Source organism: Scomber scombrus, chromosome 7, assembly GCF_963691925.1.
Source record: "Scomber scombrus chromosome 7, fScoSco1.1, whole genome shotgun sequence".
NCBI lineage: Eukaryota > Metazoa > Chordata > Actinopteri > Scombriformes > Scombridae > Scomber > Scomber scombrus.
In genome coordinates, this window is record NC_084976.1 from 25997707 (window position 1) to 26021878 (window position 24172).

The 24172-nt window shown below is 40.7% G+C and overlaps 1 protein-coding gene across 2 annotated transcripts; it reads right to left on the reverse strand.

The window, feature by feature from the left end:
* Positions 1-232: 232 nt before the first annotated feature.
* ago1 (argonaute RISC component 1) lies at positions 233-23842 on the reverse strand. Of its 2 annotated transcripts, none has more exons than XM_062422233.1 (19): positions 23673-23842; positions 17834-18020; positions 14874-14994; positions 13335-13516; positions 12621-12757; positions 12130-12264; positions 11810-11897; positions 11022-11169; positions 10768-10887; positions 10513-10635; positions 10167-10300; positions 9738-9922; positions 9386-9545; positions 8851-8941; positions 4549-4743; positions 4259-4393; positions 4056-4157; positions 3642-3841; positions 233-3062 (listed from the first exon to the last, which is right to left on the reverse strand). In XM_062422233.1, the coding sequence occupies exons 1-19, from the start codon at positions 23695-23697 to the stop codon at positions 2954-2956; spliced, it is 2577 nt and encodes an 858-aa protein (XP_062278217.1). In that variant the 5' UTR covers positions 23698-23842; the 3' UTR covers positions 233-2953. The 2 variants fall into 2 exon arrangements, with proteins under 2 accessions (XP_062278217.1, XP_062278216.1); XM_062422232.1 differs by having other exon boundaries at positions 234-3062; positions 12118-12264.
* Between the last annotated feature and the right edge of the window lie 330 nt (positions 23843-24172).

Below are 24172 nucleotides of genomic sequence, written 5' to 3' on the forward strand. Positions count from 1 at the left end.
GGATCTTTTAATAGCCAGTATGAACAGGATAATTGATTACAGCAAGGAAAAAATCTCTTTCAATGTTCATATGGGCAACACAGCTGTTGTTTGAAAGACACACCTGAAAAACTGTGAACTTCTTTAATGTAAAATGTGTAAACTTTGCTGCAATCCATTTATGTTATAGTCTCTTTTGACTTTGTGCTAGTTTTGGACCATAAAGATTTAAATGATATCTTGTAAACCATACAATATTTAAGATACAAGTAAATAAAACAAAACAGGAGTAATAAAAAACAATTTTATTTTCTTTAAAAAATAACCCTCCCCAACAGAGTTCCCATACTATCACATACAGAGCCAAAATAATATGCTTCCATGTCCTTTCATTCAAATCTATTGGGAAGTGCTATGACAAGGACTGTTCTTGATCAGTGGCTTCAATATTGCTTAGTCAGACAGTGAGGCTGTGTGGAGAGGAGTGGACTCTCCAGTGTCCACATGATGCATTTCCAGGGTGACTGCCATTTCGTCTTCCCCCTTTGCAAGGTGCTTTGTGGCTTCAGTGAGTGAAGAACTGCATCTGGATTCAGTGGTGCTTGGAAATGCCCCCAGACTGATTTTTTTTTCTCTTTTTAGCACAGAATAAGGGGGTAGAACACTTCCCCCCCAACTATGAAAAGGCCCGGCAACTGGTGAGCCAAAATACATAACAGGTTATTATATATTTATATATACAATTCACCTTGGACACAATGAAGGATCAGTAAAACAGTGTACAAAGGCATTTTGATTATGCAAGTTCATAACAATGATTTAAAAATGAAACTCATCTGATCTCTTATCTTTTGATCCCTTTCCGCTCAAAGGGGCTCTGACCATCAGACAAGATTTGAGGCGCTTAAGGGCAACTGAGGTGGAATTTTGAGACCGTTTCCACAGTGCCCTCTTGAGGATACACTCTGACACTAGTCACAATATTCATCATCATAATAATAATAATGACAAAGGAAAAAAAAGCAGTCTTTATAACCATTACACAATCGAGGCAAAAACGACTGACAGGCAGTGGTGAGCGCAGGGCTCCTACCTCTAAGGAAACCAAAATAAGGTGGCTCAGAATATCCAGTCTTTAAAAATAATTACATGCATTATTTTTCTCCATAAATCCAGAAAGTGACTAGATGTAAAGGCAGGGCATATTAAGTAGTAGTAAAAGTGGCCCATCCTGTCCAATGTAGCAATCCCCTATCTGTGCCGCCCATGCACACAGAGCACCAATGGGGATTGGCTAACACAAGGTAGGGGATTGGGGCAGGGGGGATGCTGCAGGTGTGCAATGTTAAAAGTGAGAGGAGAAGAGCAAGGGAAGGAGGAGAAGATGGAAAGGGTGATGGAGTGAGTGGGTGGGTTGTCCATATAGTTTGGCTTAGGAGGGAAATAAGGGGAACAAGTGCATTTGAAGAAAAAATAGTCTCTACATGCTATGAAAGAGACTGAACAAGGGGATGTGATTTATGTGCTTCTGCTATCCAGGCTATGAGTTGTAAATGCCTGCAGAGGGAAGAGCTTTGTGTAAAAATGGGACAGGTGTGTATAGGTACGCAAAGAAGTGCGCAGCTGGAGGTTATTTTATTAGAGTTCACTGCGGCCTGATCTCCACCGATAACATGTTGGAATGTGCAAAATGATCAGAGCAAGGTCAACCGCTGAATGTGAGTTCAGCTTTGCAGCACTTAAGTGATCACAGACATTTATATTTGCCTGCATTCAAATCTAGAGAGGAGTGATGACCTTGCCTATTGCCTTAGTTACCTCTTTGTTCAGAAAACTATGCGAGTCTGGGTGTGAAAAACTTCAAAAAGCTGTCAAGCCTCTGGACAGACCAGTCTCACCATTTTGAAGTAAAATAAATCAATAAGTAATAATAATTAAAAAAAAGTGCCTCATAAATCCTAGAAGAACAAATGCATACAGAAATAAACAAAACAAATTATAATAAAATAATACAAAAAATTATCCTCCTGTTCATGTGCCCCTGTTCCATTGGTTGGCATCACTTTTGGCTGGTTAATAATGCTGGTTTAGGTGCATGGGGTGCAAGTATATTTGATACACTCTATGCAAATGGTCCCTCTATTGTTATGCTAAGCTTGCCTCTATAGGCTAATTCTCTAAGGGACTGGCCAACCAGCACATAGAGTGCGGCAGGAATTCACTCATGTATCTACGATATGCTACACCTGCTCTTTCAGTCTCTGCTAATATAAAGACCAGAGGGCTAGCCTCACATGAACTAACAAACTCTTATGTGCAGGACTGGTGGCACCTACATGCTATCACTAAGTGCTAATGTACCATACCTCAGACTCCTCAAGGCTGTTTAAAAAAAATAACATTGTTCAAAAACATGTATGTAGTTCATGACAACGTTAAAATGATACATGTAAGTGTGCGTGCCCAGTACCACCCCTCTGGAGGATCCCCAAACTAAAGGGGCTTGGAACACTGGCATCCGGCATTCAGATGGGTAAAGAGGCAGCATCGTGGTGGCAGTTAAAAAAGTTTTTTCTTCTTTTTATCGCCTATTTTCCTCCCATCCGTATTGCATACTTGCATACATAGGAGTGTGAAGGTAGCGTACAATACAATTACATAATAATAATACCGACGTTTTAAAAATTCAACATAAAAAGAGCAATAGTCCTGGTAAAGTAAAAACAACAAAATGACAATAATAATAATATTCATAACCTTTTGAGTGCATGAGGCTGTAGAGTCTGCCTGTGTTTTACAGGTGAAGGGCCTTTTGTTACTTGGATTTGGGTGACTGACTGGCAGGTCTGTGGAGTATGTGTAGTGGGTAGTCATTGGGAATAAGGGATGGGGATGAGGTGGTGGTGGTGGGTCATCTGCCCACTCAGGTAGAAATGAGGTGGGAGGGAACGATGGTGGTGATGGTTGGTGTAGCTCAGGCGAAGTACATGGTCCTCAGGGTGTCGTGGTGAATCTGAACAGCCTTGGCAAGCGCCTGGGGGTCCCGACCGTTACTCTGACCAGACACGTGGCTGCCCTCTCCACTGCAAAGACATAGAGAAAAGATGCAGGGCAAAGCTCAATGACCCTTCGTATGTACGAGAATTGCAAAACATTACGAAGAACGCAGTTTCTCAACTCAGTCAGAGTCAAATGTGCATGACCCATTTGTAATGAGGAAAGTAAATAGATTTTAAATCTTAAAAGAGGAGCATGATTCATTTGTGCCCCTGCTCTCCTTTCTCTCTCTTCTCCCTTTCTCTCTATCTCCCTCAACCCAAACCAGTCAAGGTAGATGGCCGTCCACCTAGAGCCCTGTTTTTGTTTGAGGTTTCTTCCCGTTAAAAGGGCCAAGTGCTGCTCATGTGGGAATGTTGGGTCTCTTTAAATTAAATAAAGAGTGCGGTCTAGACCTGCTCTATGTGAAAAGTGCCTTGAGATGACTTTTTGTTGCGATTTGGTGCTATATAAATAAATATAAATAATATAAATAAAGATTGATTGAGATGTGTCACTAGGGGGCGTATCACATAATGAGGCATCAAAAGGAGTACCATGAAATCACTGTTTCTATGTGCAGTGTGTCTTAAACCCTGTTTTATATTACTCATTATATCACTAACCTGTCATGTTCTTTGTCCACCAGATGGTAGCGGGCACGGAAGGCCACAAGACGAGCATAGTAGGCTGGGGCAGGGATGGAGACGGAGCGGGTACAACGCACGTAAGTGTGGCACAACTGGTAGGTTAGAATCTGTAACTCATCAGCTGTGAAACGATTGTCGTCCCACAGGACGTAATAATGAGATGGCCGGCTGGTACCCTGGAGGCAGAGAAGAGAAGAAAATTAGAAAACAAGGCTTTGTAAAAAATAAAATTCAAAACACATGACATAATGTGGTTGTTTATATAATGTGATTCAAATGTGGTTGGACCCCATGAACTGGGGTGAGAGGCATTCAGTCTATTACAATCCATTCAAGGAATTCAAAAAGTTCACTATGCACACAGTACTACAACATTTTTGTTCTCAGTACCTGTATGCCTGCATGGCTGCACAGGTAGAAGTCAAACTCAAAGGGATGAGTGATGCTGGTGTCCACTGTAGTCCCTGCAGGAATATTCCCACTCTTCCCAATCTATCAAAAGAAAAACCCAAGATTATAATTATTTAACACCTAAAAACAGATGTGCAAGTATGAAAAGAGACAAAAAATGTGTTAGAAAGTAGAGAGCTCACCCTTTCAGACTTGTCAGCACAGAAGAGACGCGTGTGGTGGCGTTTCTGCACCACAATGTAGGTAATGCCAGGCTGATAGTCTTTCTCCAACTTGATGCATGCATCTCTGATGGCCAGGAGTTCATAGTGGAGAATCTACGTAGAAGAGCACCATTTATTATCATAGAAAAATGCTGAAATGCCCTTTGCCAACTTTGTGCCATTATATAAATACGGCAATAAGAAATCACACATTGTAAGCACAATTTGGACAATCTATCAGAGTCTAAAAAACATCCCATCAAATATACCTGCGGCAACTGTCCTTCAGGAACTCCATCTCTGTAGAAAATGATCCTGGTGGGCTTGAAGCGGGTCGACTTGTAGAACTGAATTAACAGTTCACGCACCATGTAGGACAGATCTTCAATGATCTCCTGCCTGGGTCTCTGGACTCGCACTGTGGCACAGTATCTGCTGGGATGGGCATCCATACTACCTACCACCTGGAAGAGAGAGACAGAGTGAGACACTGCCAGAGTTAGTGATTTGATTCCCACTGGCAACACATACACAAAAAAGGATGCAAGTATTGTAAGATGGTTAAGGCATCCATACAATCGATGATGATGAAGTGGAGGATGGAGTGCTTATAAACCCCCCAAGATGGTAAGTGGTTATTGTTTTGGTAATGTAGCTCACAAAGCACTAATTTCAAAATCTTCATCAATCTTCTTCAAATTTGCATCAGATCATCTTCACTATTCCTCCTAAATTTCTATTTTGTATCATTCTTGAGTCCCTCCATTCAAATACTCCATCTACAAACACAAATATATATGTAAAAGAATAGGAAACAAAAAAATGTAATGCCTATTATCTTATTAGTCTCTGTTGTGTAATAACAACCCTCACACGTCATCAGCCTCCTTGTTATTTCACATAGTAATTATGAAGCACGTCTCCTAATGTGTTTGTGTACATTAGCACCCCCTAGTGGCCAATGATGGGAAGTGGAGGCTCAACATCAACCTTTTATTTTTCTCCCCTCAAACCTTTACACTGCACTACTATCATAATTTTTTAGCAGATTTCTCCTTGTTCAGGTTGATCAATATAGAGCCGGTCCTCTCCCATCCTCCCTCTCTGTGTGACTCAATAGTTTGTCATAATTGCTAGGCAACAACGCAGCCAACCACAGCAGAGCTGAGGTCAAGGGCAAACGAGGATTGACGTCATTTCCTTTTTGAACATGAGTCAGTGATGAGCCATTTGTTTCACCTTATCCTTCACAAACTCTCTTAATACTCTTTTTTTTTTTTTCTTTGTTCAGCCTCAGTTATTGTGTATCAAAGTCTAAACAAAAAGTCTGACTGCAGACGTTTCTCATGAAATGGTCTCTCAAAGCAGAGTGATTCTGGGCATTTACCACTGTTTTAATTCTTCAGAAAAGAAACATGTTGGTGTTTTGAAATGTTTTAAATCAGCCAAAATACTTTAGTTCAACTCTCTTAAGTCTTTATAAGTGTTATGAATGACCTGAGCCTAAACAGTATTTATTAGAGCTGTACTTTAGGGCTGAAATTAATCATAATTCAAATTATTTAGTAATCTATTTTTTTTTTTAACTTTTTTAAAAGCAATTAATTGAGTAGTCTATGGAAATGTCAGAATTCTTCACAAATGTCCTTGCCAAGTTCTTAAAGTATATGTAATCTATTCAACAGTTTAAAAAAACAAAAAACATCCCCATTTCTTATGTGCATTCAAGGTTTTGCTGAATAGTAATAATAAATACTCACATATGAGCTGAATGTGATAAGATTTACTCTGTAGTGTTCTAATTTGCTTTCGCAGCTTTTCTTTTCCTCGACCGTAGAGTTTAAGGCTGGGGGATTAATTGCTGTGCACCAGTGCCACTGTCACCAAGCAACTGCAGTCGTGTGCGTTTATTTTTGTATGACATCTTGAAGTCATTTGCATTATTTACATTCCCATGTTGATTTCATTTGACTATAAATGGAATAAACCTGCCAACCTAACATCTGGACAGCCATCAGAGAAGCCAGACTACACTACATGGCAATTTTGAACAATTATTTATCCTTCTGTAGCTTACTTTAGTGTTTTACTTTCACTTTACATAACATGCGTACTTCTAAATAAAGAAAAAGTTACACTAAGTTTCTAAGAGCTTTATAAACAACAGCAGAGTGATGTATTGATGAAAAAGACATTGGCAAGCCTCCATTGTACTTAAAGACAACTTATTTACCAAATAAACTGTCATTTCAATCCACATTTAGCCACAGTTGTGTCAGAGCTGCTCTATTTGGTGCTGCTGAGTCCAAGACAAACAGAGACTGTGGACAGGGCCTGGCTGACGTTCATGCTGATTTATTCTGAATGTTAATTGACTGAAATGTGTAAATTACATTACTTTGACTTGTTTGTGTATCTATACCAAGTGACAACCACCAGAGCTGAGTGACGCCAGGGCCTCCAGCCGCAGTTCTCTTTTAATAGACACTGATGTAGATGCTGATTTTTTTCTTTTTTTTTAAACCCTGTTTTGAGGTTAACAGAAAAGTACTTCAACTTCTTTCTTTAACTATAAAAAGTCAGGGTCTCTGAATGAATTTCTTCTAATGGATGTGAGTCTAAAGCACAGCTAGAAGTCTGTTTTGAGGCATATTTGCAAAATTGTGTCCTTTCCAAATCTAAATTTTCTGGTTCCAGTACTAACTTAGTAACAAAGAATAAATTAGGCTTCAATAACCTATGAGTTACTTAATGTTTTTTATACAGTCCATACTTAATACATAATAGCAGACACATAAAATCACTGTAGTGGTGTTATTGGATAGTCAATTAATCATTCTGTCAATAAAATATCTAAAATAATAAAAAATAACTATCTAACTATATTAAACTAAATTTAATAAGTGACCTGGCTTTGTACGACACACAGATTCCTTTCTTTTTTAATGAGACTGAGTTTTAAGTCAAAGAGTGTTGTTTCATTAACCCTGAGAGCCCCAGGCTATTTTCAAGGTAATTTCACCTTTACCTTTCAGCTCTTATCTTTGTCATTATAAAGGCTCATACATGCCATATCTTGTTCTTTTTTTTGCCCAGAACAGTCTAGGCTACCTATATCTTTCATTTAACAGGATAATATTTGTAGGTTTTTTTTATATTAGCCTTTAATCAAGGAAATGTAGATTGTGTCTTATGAAATTGTTTTTACATGTATCTCAGTATAAATTGCTGTAAAGACATTTTTTCATAATTGTTTTGGGGAGATTGACTCTCTGACTTAGCAATTGGGGAAAAAATATGCTTTGTGCCAAATGGAAATGTGTTTGTGCAGGTGAGCTTAACCTACTTGTGCACAGGTCTTCTTTTTTTCAAAGGTTTATTTTGGGCTTTTTATGTCTTTATTTATACAGTGAATGGCAGAAAGGCCAACAGGAAACAGGAGGAGAGAGAGAGGGGAATGACCTACAGCATAGGTCCCTGGCCTGATTCGAACTAGGGACGCTGCGATTATGTGGCATGCGCTCTAACCACTCGACCGCCAGGGCACTCCGTGCACAGGTCTTTTGATCACAACTTTTGAATCATTGCAATGAAAAGCAAATATATTTTGTGTATATTTTATTCTTCAACCCAAGTGGTCAGCCCTATATTGGAAACATATCATAAATTTGCTGTAATTTCAAAACTGAATTACTCAACAACACTTTGTCGCATAGATTAACAACTAGCAGCATTGGAAAGGGGTCTGTTGATTGGGATTTTGTGAGTTATTCAACCAAGAAACAGGAGTGTGAAGATGGGTGAAGAATCTGTCTTCATAATGTGATTATTTTGGTATATACCAGGCGGGGAGTTCCGGTCCTCTGAGCGGAGGCCAACGCGGAAGTAACTTAAAACTGCATTCTATCAAAAGGCCATCAGGGGGCGACCGTTTTGGTGTCAAAAGGACAGTAAACGTTTTCAAAATGTGTTTATGGTCTCAGTCGCTAGTTTAAAGCCTTCTTCAATGCAGTATGATGTTCATTTTTGAAATTTTGCCCTCACTGATTTTATAATTGAGGATAAAGCAGGGTATGCATTAGGGCGTGGCTACGTGCTGCGTGCCCAATGTCCTCGAGATCCAGCCCTCGCAACCTCCCCCGCTCCTCCTCATGCCCCTCTTGATGCCCATATAAGTAGAATCCGTGTTTTTATTTTTCCCAGCATGCACCTGGAATTTTCAAGATGGCACTGCTCAGATCCGAAACTAGCCCCCGAGCAGCAGTCCACAAACCAATGGGTGACGTCATGGATTTTATGTCCATTTCTTATATACAGTCTATGGTATATACGTGTGACTAGCATCATTAAAAAGCTCTGGTTCCACTTTTTCTTGTGATATGTGTTCTATATCTATGCAATGATGAGTTCATGAGTGATCCAAACAAGAGTAATGCGTGTAGAGATGAATGCAAATTGTAATGCGCCCCACCTCACTGTGATGAATACTTCAGGAGCAATTTGACAGAGAATTTGGAAACAGATTGCATCCGTCGGGCTCTAAAGGTTAAAGGATTATGAATGAGACTTACAGCAGTAATGGAGGGCTTCTTGCCATCTCCAGCAGGAGGGTGTGTGACGTCTGCTCCCAGAAAGATAACAGGCTGCTGAAACACTGCTGACCTACAAGAGCGAATGGAGAAGGAAATGCAAATTACACTTGCTCATGAAGGCAATGTGGGCTTGTTTTTAAGGAGTTATATTATAATCACAAGCTGAGATGCTGAGATGGGTCAATACAGATCATCCGGCAGAACGCTGTGGGCTTTGAATACTTCAAATTTAAGTGTAGGTTGTTGCATAAGGAGACCAAACACACTTTTAATATAGTAACCAAGTCAAGAAAACACATTATTTTAAAGTTACAACATTTCTAAACATACAAACAAAGAAACATAAAACATTATGCAGAGGTTTTGTTATAATTATAAGATCTAACAGTGATACATATGGAACAGTTGCACACTCATGTCTTGTGCGAACACCAAAGACCCGTAGCACCAGTTTGCTATGAATGGCTCACATGAGAGTAAAACTAATTCAAAAGCAGCACAAACAGAAACTCACCGCTGATGAGGAACCAGGATGTTGTTGATGCCTCCCAGCTTCACGTTAATCTTGAGACAGAGGTTGGAGAGCGTCTGAGGCGACGTCTTCACCACGTTCTTCACCTGGACACACTGCGTCGCCATGCCAAGGAGAGTATCCCCCACACGCTTCACCTCCGCTGAAGGGGACAATTTGGAAATGGGACATTAAGAACACCATGATCCTTAGGGACTGGTGATGCTTTAACAGGTCTTTCGATGTTTTAGTAGTTTATAGACAATTTGAAACCCTTTTCATCTCTGTACTTCATCACTCACGCTCAAGACCTACCATGTTGCATATTTAAGAAAACAAAAACAACATCTCCTACCGTAGACAGGAGTTTTCCCTGGCAGGATGACGATTATGAGCTGCAGTCCAGAGTAGGTGTTCTTCAGGTGTCTGAACATGGGCTCCACGCTGTCCGCTCCCTGGGCATATTTACAGAAACATGGCTGGCCCTGAATTGGCATCCCAGCATCCTTTGAGATTTTACGCAGCTGGTCTGTGAAGTTCCTGAGAAGAAACCAGATTAATTGGGACAGAATTTAGTGAAGCAAGCTACGGTTTTAATGCTTTACCTCTCATTCATTGTATTTAACTTTCTATTGTCTTGTACAGTGTGTGTAAAGAAATCACTAAAAAATGTTTTTGCTAAACAGCAAAATAAAAACAGCATCTAATAACTTACCACTACCAGAATATATTGAGATATATGTAATTAAAATGATTTCCTATATTGCTACCCCTCAGTACTTACTTGAGCACCTCCTCTCTGCACTGTTTCTGGGGGGCAAAGCAGGCAATAGCCCACACTTTGATCTCAATGCCATTATAGAACTGCTTCCCTCTCATGTCCCACACTCCCTGGTTGGGGGTAGCTATGGCACGATTCTGTGGAGGAGAGGACCAGAGGAGAGAAAGTTTAAACCAAATCAGGTCAGATTTAACGCAAAATTATATAAACTACTGCATTTGAAAAAAAAATTATATTTTTTTGCTATTCAACACTTAAGTGCCTCTATTTCCAGACTCTCACCATCATAACTCAAACTTTAATTTAACTATACCTATTTATTAGAGTTGATAAATGAACTATGTATTACCCGTCCTCCATACTGCAGGATAGGGGCTGGAAGCACTCTGCCTGTCACCTCGGCCATTTCATCTTTCACCTTAATCCCAAACTCCTGGATGTACGGGTCTAGGTTGAAGTTTGCATTCTTCATCTGGGGAGGAAGAGTGAAGGAAATCCATCATATAGATTGCTGTCTCTGTCACTTACACTTTAAATACATTCCTATACAACGGGTTACTTCAGCTGATGTGTCTTCCACCCATCAGTAGTGTTTACAACTCACCAGCCTGCTGATCTCTTCTTGTCTGTCTGGTGCAGAGCGAGCTGTTGCTTTGATCATAGTGGAGGTCTGATTATCTGTCAGTTTCTTGATGCATCGTTGTCCTGCTACAATGTTACAAACCTGGAACGAGTAAATCCAAAGTGTTTAGACATTGATTAATCACATACAACCTGAATGTATCACAAGATAGTTTTAAAGACAGCACACATATTTTTGCAACGTCACAGTTAAATTATCCTCGAACCCATCCTCACCTCCAGGGGCAGGTATGTGTGCTTCTGCTCCTGTCCCACCTGTAGACAAGGTAGGTGGGGGTATTTTAGCTGCAAGTTGTACTTCTGCTTGAAGTACTGGGCCACTGTACATTCTACTGTCTGCCCACTTTCGAGCTGGAGGGGAAACCTGAGAGAGAAAGACAAGATACATGAATGACTGTAATATTTATATGGGGGGGGGGCATAGAAGTTGCATTTACTGTAATGAGGAGAGTTTGCATTAACACATTTCATTACAATGCAACACTGGCCAGCACCTGATTAGCTAGTAATAATAATAATAATGATAATTTGAGTTCAATAAGTCAACTGTCAATTAATGTATTGATTGATTTGACATGAATGTATAAATTGTAATAATTGCTTCATACCCATTTAAAACTTGTTTTAGTCTGACCAGCAACTTAAAATATGTTTACATCAAATAGAGAAAAGGAGACCAAACAATTCTTACTTTCTAATCTAAAGTCAAACCACTTACTAAATGTAATTAAACTTTGGATAAAACACAGATGAAAATGTGTTGAGGCCATTAGTAAGGGGAACTTTTGTTACTGTAAGAAGATCTCTAACAAAAGGTGGTTATTTACACTGTTATCTATGTATACTGTTCAAATCTATACAGCCAGGTTGAACACATCATTATAGATGTATGCACTAATGTATACCATAGATGTATTTGATCTAATGCACAAAGCAGTCATAGAAGTGGCAGCTTACTATAAAGCAAATTAACATTATGTAATGCTCTCAACAGCTGCACTTACGTCTGGTGGCTGGCAGGACGTCGGGTGACATTGCATACGCGATATTTCCTCTTCATTTGGCCACAGTGGGTCACCTCCACCTTCAGGCCTGGTAGTGCCAACAATAAGGACGTTATGCAAGCAGAGACACAGAAGGACACACAAGTTAATCCAACGCAAAGTTAAAAAGAAGAGGTTCCAATTAAATAAAAAAGATCTATTTTATATTTCAAAATTAAAAATTGAAATATCCAGTATCTTATTTAAAGGGTCTACAGAAATGTATAAACTGCATTGGTGGAAAATGGAAAATGAAACGTTATACTTGCCGAGGAACCCACCTTTAATCTCCTTGGTGAATCGAACCCTTTGTGAGTCAGTGAGAGTTTTGGGCTGCTCATCAATGTTGCGAATATCCAAAACCTCACACATGAACTCAATTACAGGTTGGGCTTTGTAGAAGGCCGTAGCAGACACTAGAGGGAGACGGAGAGCAGAATTAGCCTACATAAGTCAGGGAAGAGGAACTTAACAAGATGTACATGGAGGTACACAACTTTTATGAGCCTTTAGATCAAAATTTAATGCATAGAACTGGAGAAAAAAATCATGTTACAGGGAGACACAGAAAAGAGAGCAGCAACCTATTTTCATGATGATAATTATAAACCATAACTCATGATTCAACTCATCTTTGTTCCCAGAGCAGATTGTACTTTTAACTTGTAATTTCTTCCCCACTGCTTCTGTACAGTCGTGCAATGTCAGCAAAACACACTGACATCATTAACTGATTACATGCACTCTGGTGAGCTTTTCCTCAATGACTCACCATCAATGTTGAGCATCATCTTCCACATGGCCGGCCGTACAGACTGGTGGAAGCCAAACCAGACTTCCCTCCCCCCACCAAGTGGGTGGTAGTATCCTTCAGGTGGGGAGAAAAATGAGCGGCCCACTGGAGTGTACCTAATTGGAGGAAGTGGGGAGTTGAAATTGAAAATGATGAATGTGCAAAATGACTTCGAAGAATGAATCCGAAGAATAACCTCAGTGTGAGTGTTCATGTCTGGTAAAGTTGTAGCCTCGTGTAGGAGTTTAAAAAAACAACACAAAACTGGAGTTTTAGGGATGAAAAGTTCTCCTCTGTAAATAACAAAAACATGTTAGTCTTTCTCAGACATCTGTGACTTGAGACTGTCAATGTCTGACCATTTTCAGGTCAAGTCTTCATGAAGTATGTATTAAGTATTCTGCTGCTCAGTTTTGTTCATTGGACACTCTCACACAAGTCTCAGCTAACAAGCATCTTTTGTTTAGTGACTCTGACCCCTGCAGCTATGATGATCTGATGCAGTGAACAGAACAACCTGGTTAACCTTGCTTGGCTCCACGATATTGTCAATAGAAAGTGAGCTTGACAAAAACATGGTGTCGATGTTGACTGTTGCTCTCCTCCCTGAACTCCTTAAGAGGATTAGGAGATACTGCAGTATGTGTATGTGTGTTTGTGTGCTGGTGTAAATAAGAGGGAAGCTGTGTGTACCTCATAGAGGCTAGGTGGCGCATGGCCACGTCCAGCGCTTGAACTGAATCGAGGGGGACCTGCAGCCGGCCGCTGACCAGAGTCTCCTGGAGCAGGCGCCATGACACCTTGGCCAGCCAACGGATGGACACCTTGAAGATTCGGTCCTTACCCTCACCAGGGATTGTTACCTCAAAATCCACCTGAAGTGAGAAAGAAAGAACAAGGCTGCAGGAGGAGCATAGTAACCAAGGATTCGGATAAAGATAAAAATTATAGTAAGAAATGTGCATTATCAGGCTCTGTAAGTGCAATATAAACCTCATTGCAGACAGATTTATTATTTAACAAAGTATTTCACACTTTCCTGCTTACTATATACCACTTTACAACATTATAACAACAAAACATGATGAGCTTACATGGTCTTGCTTTCTTGTTTTTTTTGTCTGTTCTCCTTTATGGACTCCTTAATATGACCCCATGTCATAGCATATAAGTTCGTATCCTTTAATTCATATTTTAGATTTCTCTTATTGTCAACACATCCCATGAGAAGACCAAAACATACACAGCGTGAGTCTGTCTCTGTACTCTTTGACTCACTCCTCCTGTCTGTGACTCTCAGTCTAAAGCCCAGTTGTTGCTACTGCAGATGTAAATGTTTAAAAATGAGTCACTTAAGGTTACAGTAGCTGGCCTGTGAATGGAAGTTATTAGCCAGTTCGATCCCTGCACCAGCATGATGACCTGGGTGTGAAAATTGAAAAAGCAGCACTTGCCCCTCACTCCTTCGTACCAACACTAAGGCAAACGCCACTTAACCCAAACTGCTCTGGCCAAGCTGCTCTGAGGTCAGCACATCAGTGGTTTTTGTGGTTTTACAGAGAAGAGAGAGCATTGTTCTCAGTGAAGCCTCCATGGATAAAGGTTTTTCAAACAAAAACGTTCAGTTGTTAGCCAAATCATTTCCTAAAAACAGCTGTAACGTGTAGTTTTTATCTTGCATTGCACAAACATGAGTTAACAGAGCATTTGTTGGGTACTATTAAGCTGTGGATTTGGCGCACTTCTCAGTATTTACAGGGACGGCATATTTGATACTGACTCAAAATAAACAACACTCTTGTTTTGTTATAACGAAGAAAAATGTCATCCTGTGCAACAGTGTGGCTCAATGTTTGTAATAATTTCTTTAACAATGAAGATCTCATGCACAGAGGAATAAGCTTTATCGAGCTTTGGCTACACAAACAGTACTTACCTGTAGTACCAGGTAATTAGATGTTTTGGTCTTTTCATATGATTTACATAGTTGACTTTAGGAAAAATATATATATAATTGCCAGGAAATTACAGGATACAGAGCACTTTGTACTTTAATACTCAGCTACACCTTAAAAGTAAAGATCAGCAACCACACAGTGAGTGCTCTGTAAAACAGTAGGTGTTTGTGATTGTCTTTAAATCTCGGGTAGTCATACATGCTTTACAGGAGATTAAAATCACTGAATAATACAAAGTTATTCTGTGTAACACAAAACCACAACAAACATCTACCTTCTCACTCCCAATAGGAAGTGCTAGCACCGTGTAAATGTTCTTCTTGCCGTCATACACCGGCTTCCTGTCTCCAAAGAGCTGGGGCTTGAAGTGTTGCACCATGTACTCCACCACCTCCCTGCAGAAAGCGACAAACACAATGTGACATTAATATGCACCGCCAATTACACTGAGCTGTAGACAGAAAGGAGCAGCTCTGCCAATTAAAGCCATCGCCTGATCAGGATGATCTATTGTGATTGGGGGGTCGGAGGGGGCCAAAGGGGGCAGTCCTCAAGATGATGGAATATTGATTGCGCAGGATGCAGCTGCTGGATGCAATATCTCATGGTCACGGGGGGAGAGGCAAGGACAAAAAGAGTGAGGGTGAGGGCAGGGGGCCACCTTTTAATGCCAGTGCCTTGGCCTTCATTTAAGTGTGGGGGCTGAGGAGAGGTTCTGAAAAGAAAAGGTTAAAGGGGCTCGACCTTTGGATGCCTTCTTGGATCCTTTGTCCAAAGCCTAAAACCAAAGGAAACTGAAGCTCAAAGATCCCCTCTGCATGTTAGAGAGGATGGTAATAACTTCTTCTTTAGAGATTCCTGTTTATTCTTTTCTAAACCTACAACTCTGCGTAATCACAATTAAGAGATTTGCTTCAGTTGTTTTGTTACTGTTGACATTCCTGCTCATTAGAAAGAGAACAAAGCTCAAGGTTTCTCCTGAAGTGATCCCTGAACAATTTTGTCTTTCTGCTGAAACTGTCAGGGATTTGAATGAAGTATTAGTTTTTTTAATCAAAAGCAGAATGTTATATGAGGACACTATCATTGGTTCATAGCTGTGTTGATAAACAATAAAACTAAGTTATCCCTTTTATCCTTTTTTATCCCGTTTTGAGAAAAGGAATGAACTTTTCTTGAGGAAACATGCAAAAAAACAAATTCACAATATATACATGTAATGTAACATCTGGCTTCACAATCATTTGTGGTTAGAGAAAAAATAAAATAGTATTATGTAAATGCACTTTTGCTACTCTTCTAAAGTGGCAGCATTAAGACAGATTCTCTCTGTTTCACACCCTTCTTTCAACAGCTTAAATGATTATTGATGATTATCTAATGGTCCGAGGCTACTGGTGAGCCAAATCGGGACAGTAGACCTGAGAGTTCAGTGACTGGGCAGGTGCCAAAAAAATGACTAAAACCATGTTAGCTTATATAGATGCATTACATCCATGCTTCTAACCTTCCACTGACATCCGACTCCACACAAAAAACAAATGTCGAATGAGATAGCCAATCATACTGTTGACAGCTACCTCACAGTCACAAGCTTCACACCACAATTTCAGTGTGGAGTCGAAAGCAGAGGAAGCTAAAAGCAAAAAAAGGATGAAATAACATTCATGCCTTCTTAAGTAAAAGGATTCTCCTGGATCAAACATGAAGACACATATTGTGTGCTGTGTTGCAATTTCCTCTCAAAGGAGGACTTGACAGTCTTTTACAAGGAACTGGCTCTCTGGAGAACCATGAAAAAAAAAAAATCAACAAGGCAGACAGACAACAAAAACATATTTCCCTCCTGAATTTCATTGTTTATGTTTATGTGCCGTTTTTAACTCGGATTACAGTAATAAATGTGATACATCGTGAACATGGCAGCTCATTTTTTGTTTTTAATTTGTCACAGCTGAAAAACATATTTGGATGGGGTCAGTAAAAAATGTCTAGAGAAGTTCTCCCTGGTGTGTAGAGTTATTGAGAGAACCAAAGAAATACCCTGAATAGAACCACAAAAAGAAAAGTTTTAGAGTACCTATTACCTTTTTGCTTTTTCTGTTAATTACAGGCACTGAACTTAATGTTACATCCCAATATTTTTAAACTGTAAAGATGCCTATTTCTGTTGCTGCATTTTATCACAAGTTTGACTTAAAAGTATATTTATTACATCCAATAACGTCAGAATCCTTCCTCAAATCAGTGACTTCAGTGATTCAGAAACTAACATTTTGATTTAACCTGCATCTGACAGCAAACTGTTCAACCATCTGATACGAGGACGTCTTCAAGCGCACGCTACAGCATGAACAGTGGTCAAGGTGGAAGGGTCAGTTAAGTAAGATTCACTTTTGAATCCACCATATGGGTAGAGGAGGCCTCCTGCTGCTGCTTAATATGATCTGAAACACATATGAGCTAGTGTGTGTTTTTACCATCTGATGCATAGATTCATGGACTTTTCTTACATTGCCTTTTGCTGGTTTGCTGACTTGGTTTGGAATCAAACCTGATATGATTTTGACATAAGCTTTCCCTTCAGAATAGAGCAGAGCACATAATGTTATATGAAGCCTGGAAAATAAGTTTCACTGGATGGAAATGTCTAAAACTGGTCGCATTGTTTTATGCTTGAGGGTTGAGGACCACATAAGCTGCACCAGTTTTGTCACTAAAACATGGAAACAAATCTGTTTAAATTGATAAATTGCTGTTACAAAGAATCACATTTAAACCTCAGTAGCATTGTTCATGTTGAAATTGTTGCCGTTACTGCAGACTGACAACAGTGATTACAAGTGGCTGTCGAGCATTCATTATCCCATTTCAGACTGCTGACATCTCAGCTGCTTGTTGACTTTTTAAAATACATGTCTTGCTGGTTAATAACCACTTAAGACACGTTATCTTTCAGATCAATGTGGGACATCACACACAAGAAATACAAGGAACATTTTTCACTATATTTTTTCTATTGTTTGTGTACTTATTTATTGTTCTTTATCCTCTCTGTTAATACTTTTTTTTTCTAACCCTAACCCTATTCTTGCTATCCACTTGCTGCTGCAATATTGTACATTTCCCCATCGTGGGACTAATAAAGGAATATCTTATCTTATCTTGACAGTATGACCAGATGAAGGAAGAATATAAGAGATACGGCAGGTGTTATCACAGTCTTCACGTTACCTGTTGACTCGTCGGGGGCACTTGTCGGGTTTAATGTCCACCTCATAGTGGAACACGTCCATCTTTGGGATTTCCACCTCAAAGTAGTTGGCCAGCAGCTTGATGGGCTTGCCCACGGTACCCATGCCTGGCCGGCGCGGGGCATGGAACACCTGCTGCAGGGGTGGGGGGAAGGCCCCCATGGGCACTGGACAAATGGGGAATGGGGAGCCATTGACAAGGACAGGTGGCAGAGGCGATGAGGTTTGGGGACAGAGGGTAGGAATGAGGGGAGTGGATGTGCACAAAGCGACAGAGAGGGCAGAACAAGAACAAGTCAGAGCAGAGGAAGGGCAGGCCACAAGAGATAAAGAACGGTTGAGAGAGGAGAGAGAAGTGCCAAAGGAAGTGGTTGAGGACAGGGCAACGAGGGCGAGAAATGTGGGCAAAAGTCAGGAAGGAAGCGTAGGCAGCGACCGAGAGAACGTGATAGTGGACGGAATGAGTGGCACGACAGGAAGACAGGAAAAGGGAGAGGAGAGATAGGGAAGAGGAGAAACAATATGAGGGAAACAGTTTAGCAGCAAATTGTGGATTGGAGGCCAGTGAGGGGGAGAGAGGTATGTTACAGAAGTGGTGAGGTGAGGGGTGATAGAAGAGGATATTGACAAGGAATTTTATTTAAAAGGGGGGGGGGGGCAAAAACCAGATTAGGTGAAATGATGACGAACAAGAGGGAGGAGGGGGGAACAGAACAAGAAGAGAAGGGATATATTAGAATAACGCTTCCTCACGTAGCAAAGTGTGACTTTTGAATGTGTTAAACTCCTACAGTGTGGTGCTGTTAAACAGGTTCCCAACTATTCTGATGATAGATTGATTTTTGAAATAAACTCTTTTGTAAATTCAATGTCTGTGGGTTTTGGAATCAAAATGACTGCATTGTCAGATCAATACAATCATTTTGAAGATGAGACAGCAGGCTCTGGGTACATATGATGGCATTTTTCACCATTTCTAACATTTTAGAGACCAATTGACTTATCGACAATAAAGAAAATAATACACAGACTTATACCAAGCACAGACTACATGGCTTTCAATGTGTTTAGATCACTGCACTGTTCACACTACACAACTTTCTGTCTTTGTAATCAGGAATCTTGAGATCGTTGGGGTTTGCACATTACATGAATGACCAGCAACAGGAGGTCACTTTCACCAGGAGGAATCCTCCCAAAAAAGCTGTGGTTTCCAAACTACATTTTGTCATTAAAAAACATGCAAGAAGTGACACAGGAAATGACGTGACAGCATGTGTGTGACAAGATTTTTTTTTTCTTCCAAAAATGGATATACACAAGCAACAAGCAATCACCAAAAAGGCATTGGTGCTGCTGCCAAAGTTCAACTAAATGTTCCTCCTCTTCTTGGGACAAAGCAGATCAGTGAACTTTTCTTGTAGCCCTGTATGAAACTAATTTCACATTAACATGTTTTACAAATGCTCTATGATTCATTAACAGTGTGGTTTACAAAACACCATGAACAAACTAATGCATTTTGCTTCAGAAATAAATACAGCAGGTCTTTCGAGTACAAAAGAATAAATCCTACAAAGACAAAAAACAATATCACATGACTTCTGGCACAATCTTTCTGTTGTTCTGATTTTCTCAGAAATTACCTGAGCAAGTTGTAGTGTATAAGAAGTGGTATGGACTTAGCAGAAATGGAATATGATATTCATAAGTATGTTTTAATTAATGTATAATCCTCTGAAAATAAGAATTGTTCTGTTTTCTTTACCTTAGAATGAGCCCATTATATCTACATAGGTAGCGGGTCCTCTTCCACACAGCCCACCATGTTACACCACCATGTTACACCACCATGTTTCTACAGGAGCCCAGAACAGACAAACCAAACACTCGCTCTAGAGGAACTTTTTGAGTTTTTCTTAAGTTTTGTGTAGGTTGAATGGGGAGAGTGAGGGGAGCGCTATTCAGATGGTTGCAATCTGGAACCTCAATGTTAGATGCCAATAAATCCTACACAATGTGCCTTTAAACGCACCAGGAGATTGGGTTGAGCAGATCAGAGCAGACTGAACAACCACTGCCAGCTGTCACTGCCAGAAATGTTGAAATAACATAACGACATTGAAGGAATATACAAGTAGAGAAAGCTGAGCTATTAAAATAAGGGAAGGAGCAAAGGGGGCAGGAATAGATTATATACAGATAAATTAACTGAGTTTCCTGGTATGGGCATTTTTGACCTTTTTTATACATTTGTTTGGAAAGAGAAAAAATTCACTTTTTGTGCATTCCATAATGAAGAGATTTGGGAATAAGGGGACTGCTGTTAAGGAAGGCGAATTACTCGGGACATCTGACAATCATGGTGGAAATATTGTACTAAAGGTCACGTCATCATTTTTGTCTTTGTAGGATAAGTTTTTATACTTAAGAGAAGACATGCTGTATTTGATTCTGAAGTATGGTGTATTTGTTTGATAGGTATTTTTTGTATTTGAAAAATGCAGTGCTGCGTTTGTTTGAGAATTGTCGAGCATCTGTAAAACATGTTTGCTTACTTTTGGGATGAATTTAGCTCCATAGCCATGCTTGTTGATGTTGTGTTGTTATGACTCCTCCTCCTGGTTTCCCCTCACACTTTCTCTTGCACTCTCATTGGCTGTAGCTCGTTGCTGCCCTCATTGCTAGTCACAACACCTTTCACACTACAGGATTTGGATTCCCTGACAGGTCCAGATATTTTGTTTATTTGATATATTTCAGGCATCTTCGATACATCGATGAATCTCTCGGATCACATCTTTGAACAGTTCATACATCGAGATCACGCCACAGTTTGTGTGCACCAAGCAAATGCCAATTTCCGTCTGATCTGGGGCTTTTGTCGGTGATCTCTAAAAACTGTGAATGGAAAATCAGGGCTACAATTGTGTAGTGTGAAGTTGGCATAACTGATGATCAAAACAAACATTAGTTGCAGCCCTTGATATATTGTGCACTTTTAAGTCTTATTTCTAAAACTGTCTATATCCAACACTTCACAAGTGTTTTAAGTTAAATGTGGCATTGGCTAGTATGATCTAGGCCTAAAGAGGCGATATTTCACTGCCAGAAAAACTTTCATTTGAAAACAGGAGTGGCCCATAGAATGCAACTTTAATCACACTGATGAGTCTCAATCAGGATCCATACCAGTGTCATGTCTTAAGAACAAGTCTGAGCCGGTCTTGGTGTCAATACAGAGGGGTTCCTAGACTGGGTGCTAAATGTGAGGCTAGCTGTGACTCCTGCCTGAGAGGGGCCCAGTGCTTTAACCTCTGGGTCCCCAGAGAACAGCCCTCCTCCACCACAACAAAGACCCCAGCTGCCCTGCTCCTCCGTCTCACACTCAGACAGAGGGAGTGCCCTTGCTACGGGGGAACACACACTCATGCACACAAACACTGGGGGCCCCCCTCTACATTCCCAGCCTCACCATGGAGACACCACGGCAACACAGCATTGTCATGGATATCAGGGGGACCTGTGTGTGTGAGGCTGTTGGAAGAGATGGGAGGAGGAGGCAGGGTGCGACTGTGGTCATACTGAAGAGACCTTGGCCTTTTTGGTCCTGCAGTGAGCATGTTCCCACATTAGTCCAGGGCACCTGTGTTTCCAAAACTGGAAAAGCCCTGCTTTAAATAGCTGCTATGAAAATCCTAGGAACAAACGTACTTCAGAAAATGTCAAAAATGACAGGACGAGTAACATTAGCATTAAAACACAGAGACGCTCTGCTCAACAGAGTGTAGAAAGACACTTCACTACAACACATCTGACAAACACGATAAACACAGAAACCAGGCATGTGTTGACCACACATACACTGTATGCAAAATAACATGTACATGTGTGAATATGTGAGTGTGTACAGTGCACTGTGGTTGTTGCAAACTCACACACAATGACACACACTTCGCCCTCGTGCCAGTGAAGGCAGATGGTGAGAAGTGGAGCCAGGGCTCTCACATATCCCAAGACAATAGCAGTCTTTCCCGGGCAATAAGACATAAAGCAGAGCGTTAGAGCTGCATCACAACATGAAGACACTCACTTATTACCATCTTTACGATGACGTAACAAGAAATAAACCCACTCTACTTTACCTGGGGGGGAACATGTATGTTTTTAGTGCACTTCAGTCATTAATGGCCAAATCTGCATATTTTGGGATCATTTGGTCAGCTTTCTTTGCAGTGCAACACATTGTCAAACAGCTTGTACTGTGAGTTCAGTATGAAGCTTTTAATTAATTTCATTGTTCAACAGTAATAGCTCAGTAGTATCTCCAGTGTAGGTAATTATTTTTTTAAAAAAGAGCTATTGAGTTCAAATTCAAAAAAACAATGAAATTGAAAAAGCAAAACACAAATAAAAGTGTAATGACCCTTTAACAACTTAAAAATATGGAATAGCGGATGTTTACTAGAAGACCCCGCCACTTGTCAGGAGATCACAAGAGGCCAAGCACATGAATGAGAAGAAGTGGCCAATTATGCACCAATTGTTTTGGCCTAACTAGTTGGCTCTCTGAACAATTGGCTGTTGACCATGAGCTAAAAATGGCAATCAGTTCAATTTTGGGAAATTGCACATTGAATCATCACACTTCAAACACAAAAACAGACTTTGAGATGAGGGGCCCTGGGGGGACCTCCCCCACATCATAAAAAAACAAAAACAAGCCTTTTCAACTGTAGTCACGGTTTTTAATATCTAGATTGACAATGTAATTTCAAACTCAGGCCTACTTGTGCAAATAAAGACAGCCTTGGATACATCCAAAGAGGATTCAGAGATAGTTAATAGAGTCTGTGAGCTCAGTAAACTATCTCAATACAAAAAGAAAGCATTCAAATCCTGGACCTGCCCTCCACTAGTTCAAGACAGATTCAAGGTTGTATTGCAAAAGACAGAGTTCGAGCTTTTCCACAATAATAGGTGGACTTCAGACCTGGGGTATAAAGTTATTAAAGTGAGTGTTTTATTTGGTTGCCTCCACATCAAAGAAAATACAGCACCATCACTGTGATACTGATAAGCACTAGTTGTAAATCTTAAACTGAAACCCTGCAGAGCAAAAAAAAAAAAACCCACATACACACACGCAACGCACTGCACGTTTTCTCAGTCCTTCCCACATTAAAAAAAACCCCAGCGTCTGACAACTCCAACAAGCAGATGAGCAGGCATCACAATTGGGGGAATATTTTTGGTTTTTCACATAAATAAATAATTAATCTCTCTCTCTCTCTCTGCAGATGTTCGGCCTGTGCATGTATGTATGTGTATGTGTGTGTGCATGCATGTAAAAAGGCACTGCTAGCTGGTGTTTAACACTGTTTAGACTACCTGAGGGCTTGTGAGCAAACCAGAAGCTGTCAGTGTAAAAAAAAGAAAGAAGGAAGGCTGGTAGTGTGAAGGGGTGAAGCCAGATGCTGCTGCTTGAAGGCGGGCTTCACCTCCTTCCCTCCTCACCAAGATTTCCCACGACCTCCCTGCCCCCGCGCATGGTGAGGATATTTACAGCCACTCCAAAAGGGCTTGTATGTAGCTATACATCTGGATAAATAATAACGCTTTTTATATATAGAGAGAGAGAGATACTAAGTGTTATGCATGGAAGCTGCAAGAGAGCACCCTACTCTCTCTTAAACCAAAAGCCTCCTTGTGCATCCCCTCCTGACGCCGAGGCCAGGCTACGATGCCCCCTGCTTTTTTTTAAGATAGCATGTTAACCAACTAAAGTAAAAAAAAATTTAAAAATTTAAAAAACCTACCAGCGCCAGACGGTCCCGGCTCCATCCCATTCACTTAGCAGCGCGGGTACAGGCTAACTAGTCCAGGGTGCTGTGGCCAAAGCTCCGGCCCCTTCAGGCTGGAAGCGTCTCAGACTTCCAGCCCCCTCCTCTTCTATCGGCGTGTAAGTCTTCTCCCTTCTCAGTTGTTACCCCCCGCCCCCTTCCCCTACCCCTACCAGAAACCCCCCACCCCCACCCCCAGACCCCGCAGAGGAGTTTAGGCTAACGTCGATAGCTGCCAGTGGTTTGTCTGCTCATTGACCCTGCAGCCAGCAGCAGAGATACCGTCTTCTTTCTTCCCAGCACGTCCGTCTCTGGGCAGGGCTGCTGCTGCTGGTCCCCCCCTCTCCTCCGGGCAACCGAGATTTAGACGATTGTCCGCGGCGTCGGGTTGATTTCTCCTCGGTCTGTTGTGCTCCTGCTCACCGTTCAAGCAGGATTCTCCAGTGGAACAAAAAAAAGGCCAGCCCCTCACCCTC

Coding starts and splice junctions, on each gene's coding strand:
- ago1 (XM_062422232.1), bottom strand. CDS start 23,697: ATGGAGCCGGGACCGTCTGGCGCTG. Junction 10,636..10,767: donor AAGAAGAGATCAGCAGGCTG/GTGAGTTGTAAA, acceptor CTTCCTCCCCAG/ATGAAGAATGCAAACTTCAA. Junction 9,546..9,737: donor AGGGAAAACTCCTGTCTACG/GTAGGAGATGTT, acceptor TGTCCCCTTCAG/CGGAGGTGAAGCGTGTGGGG.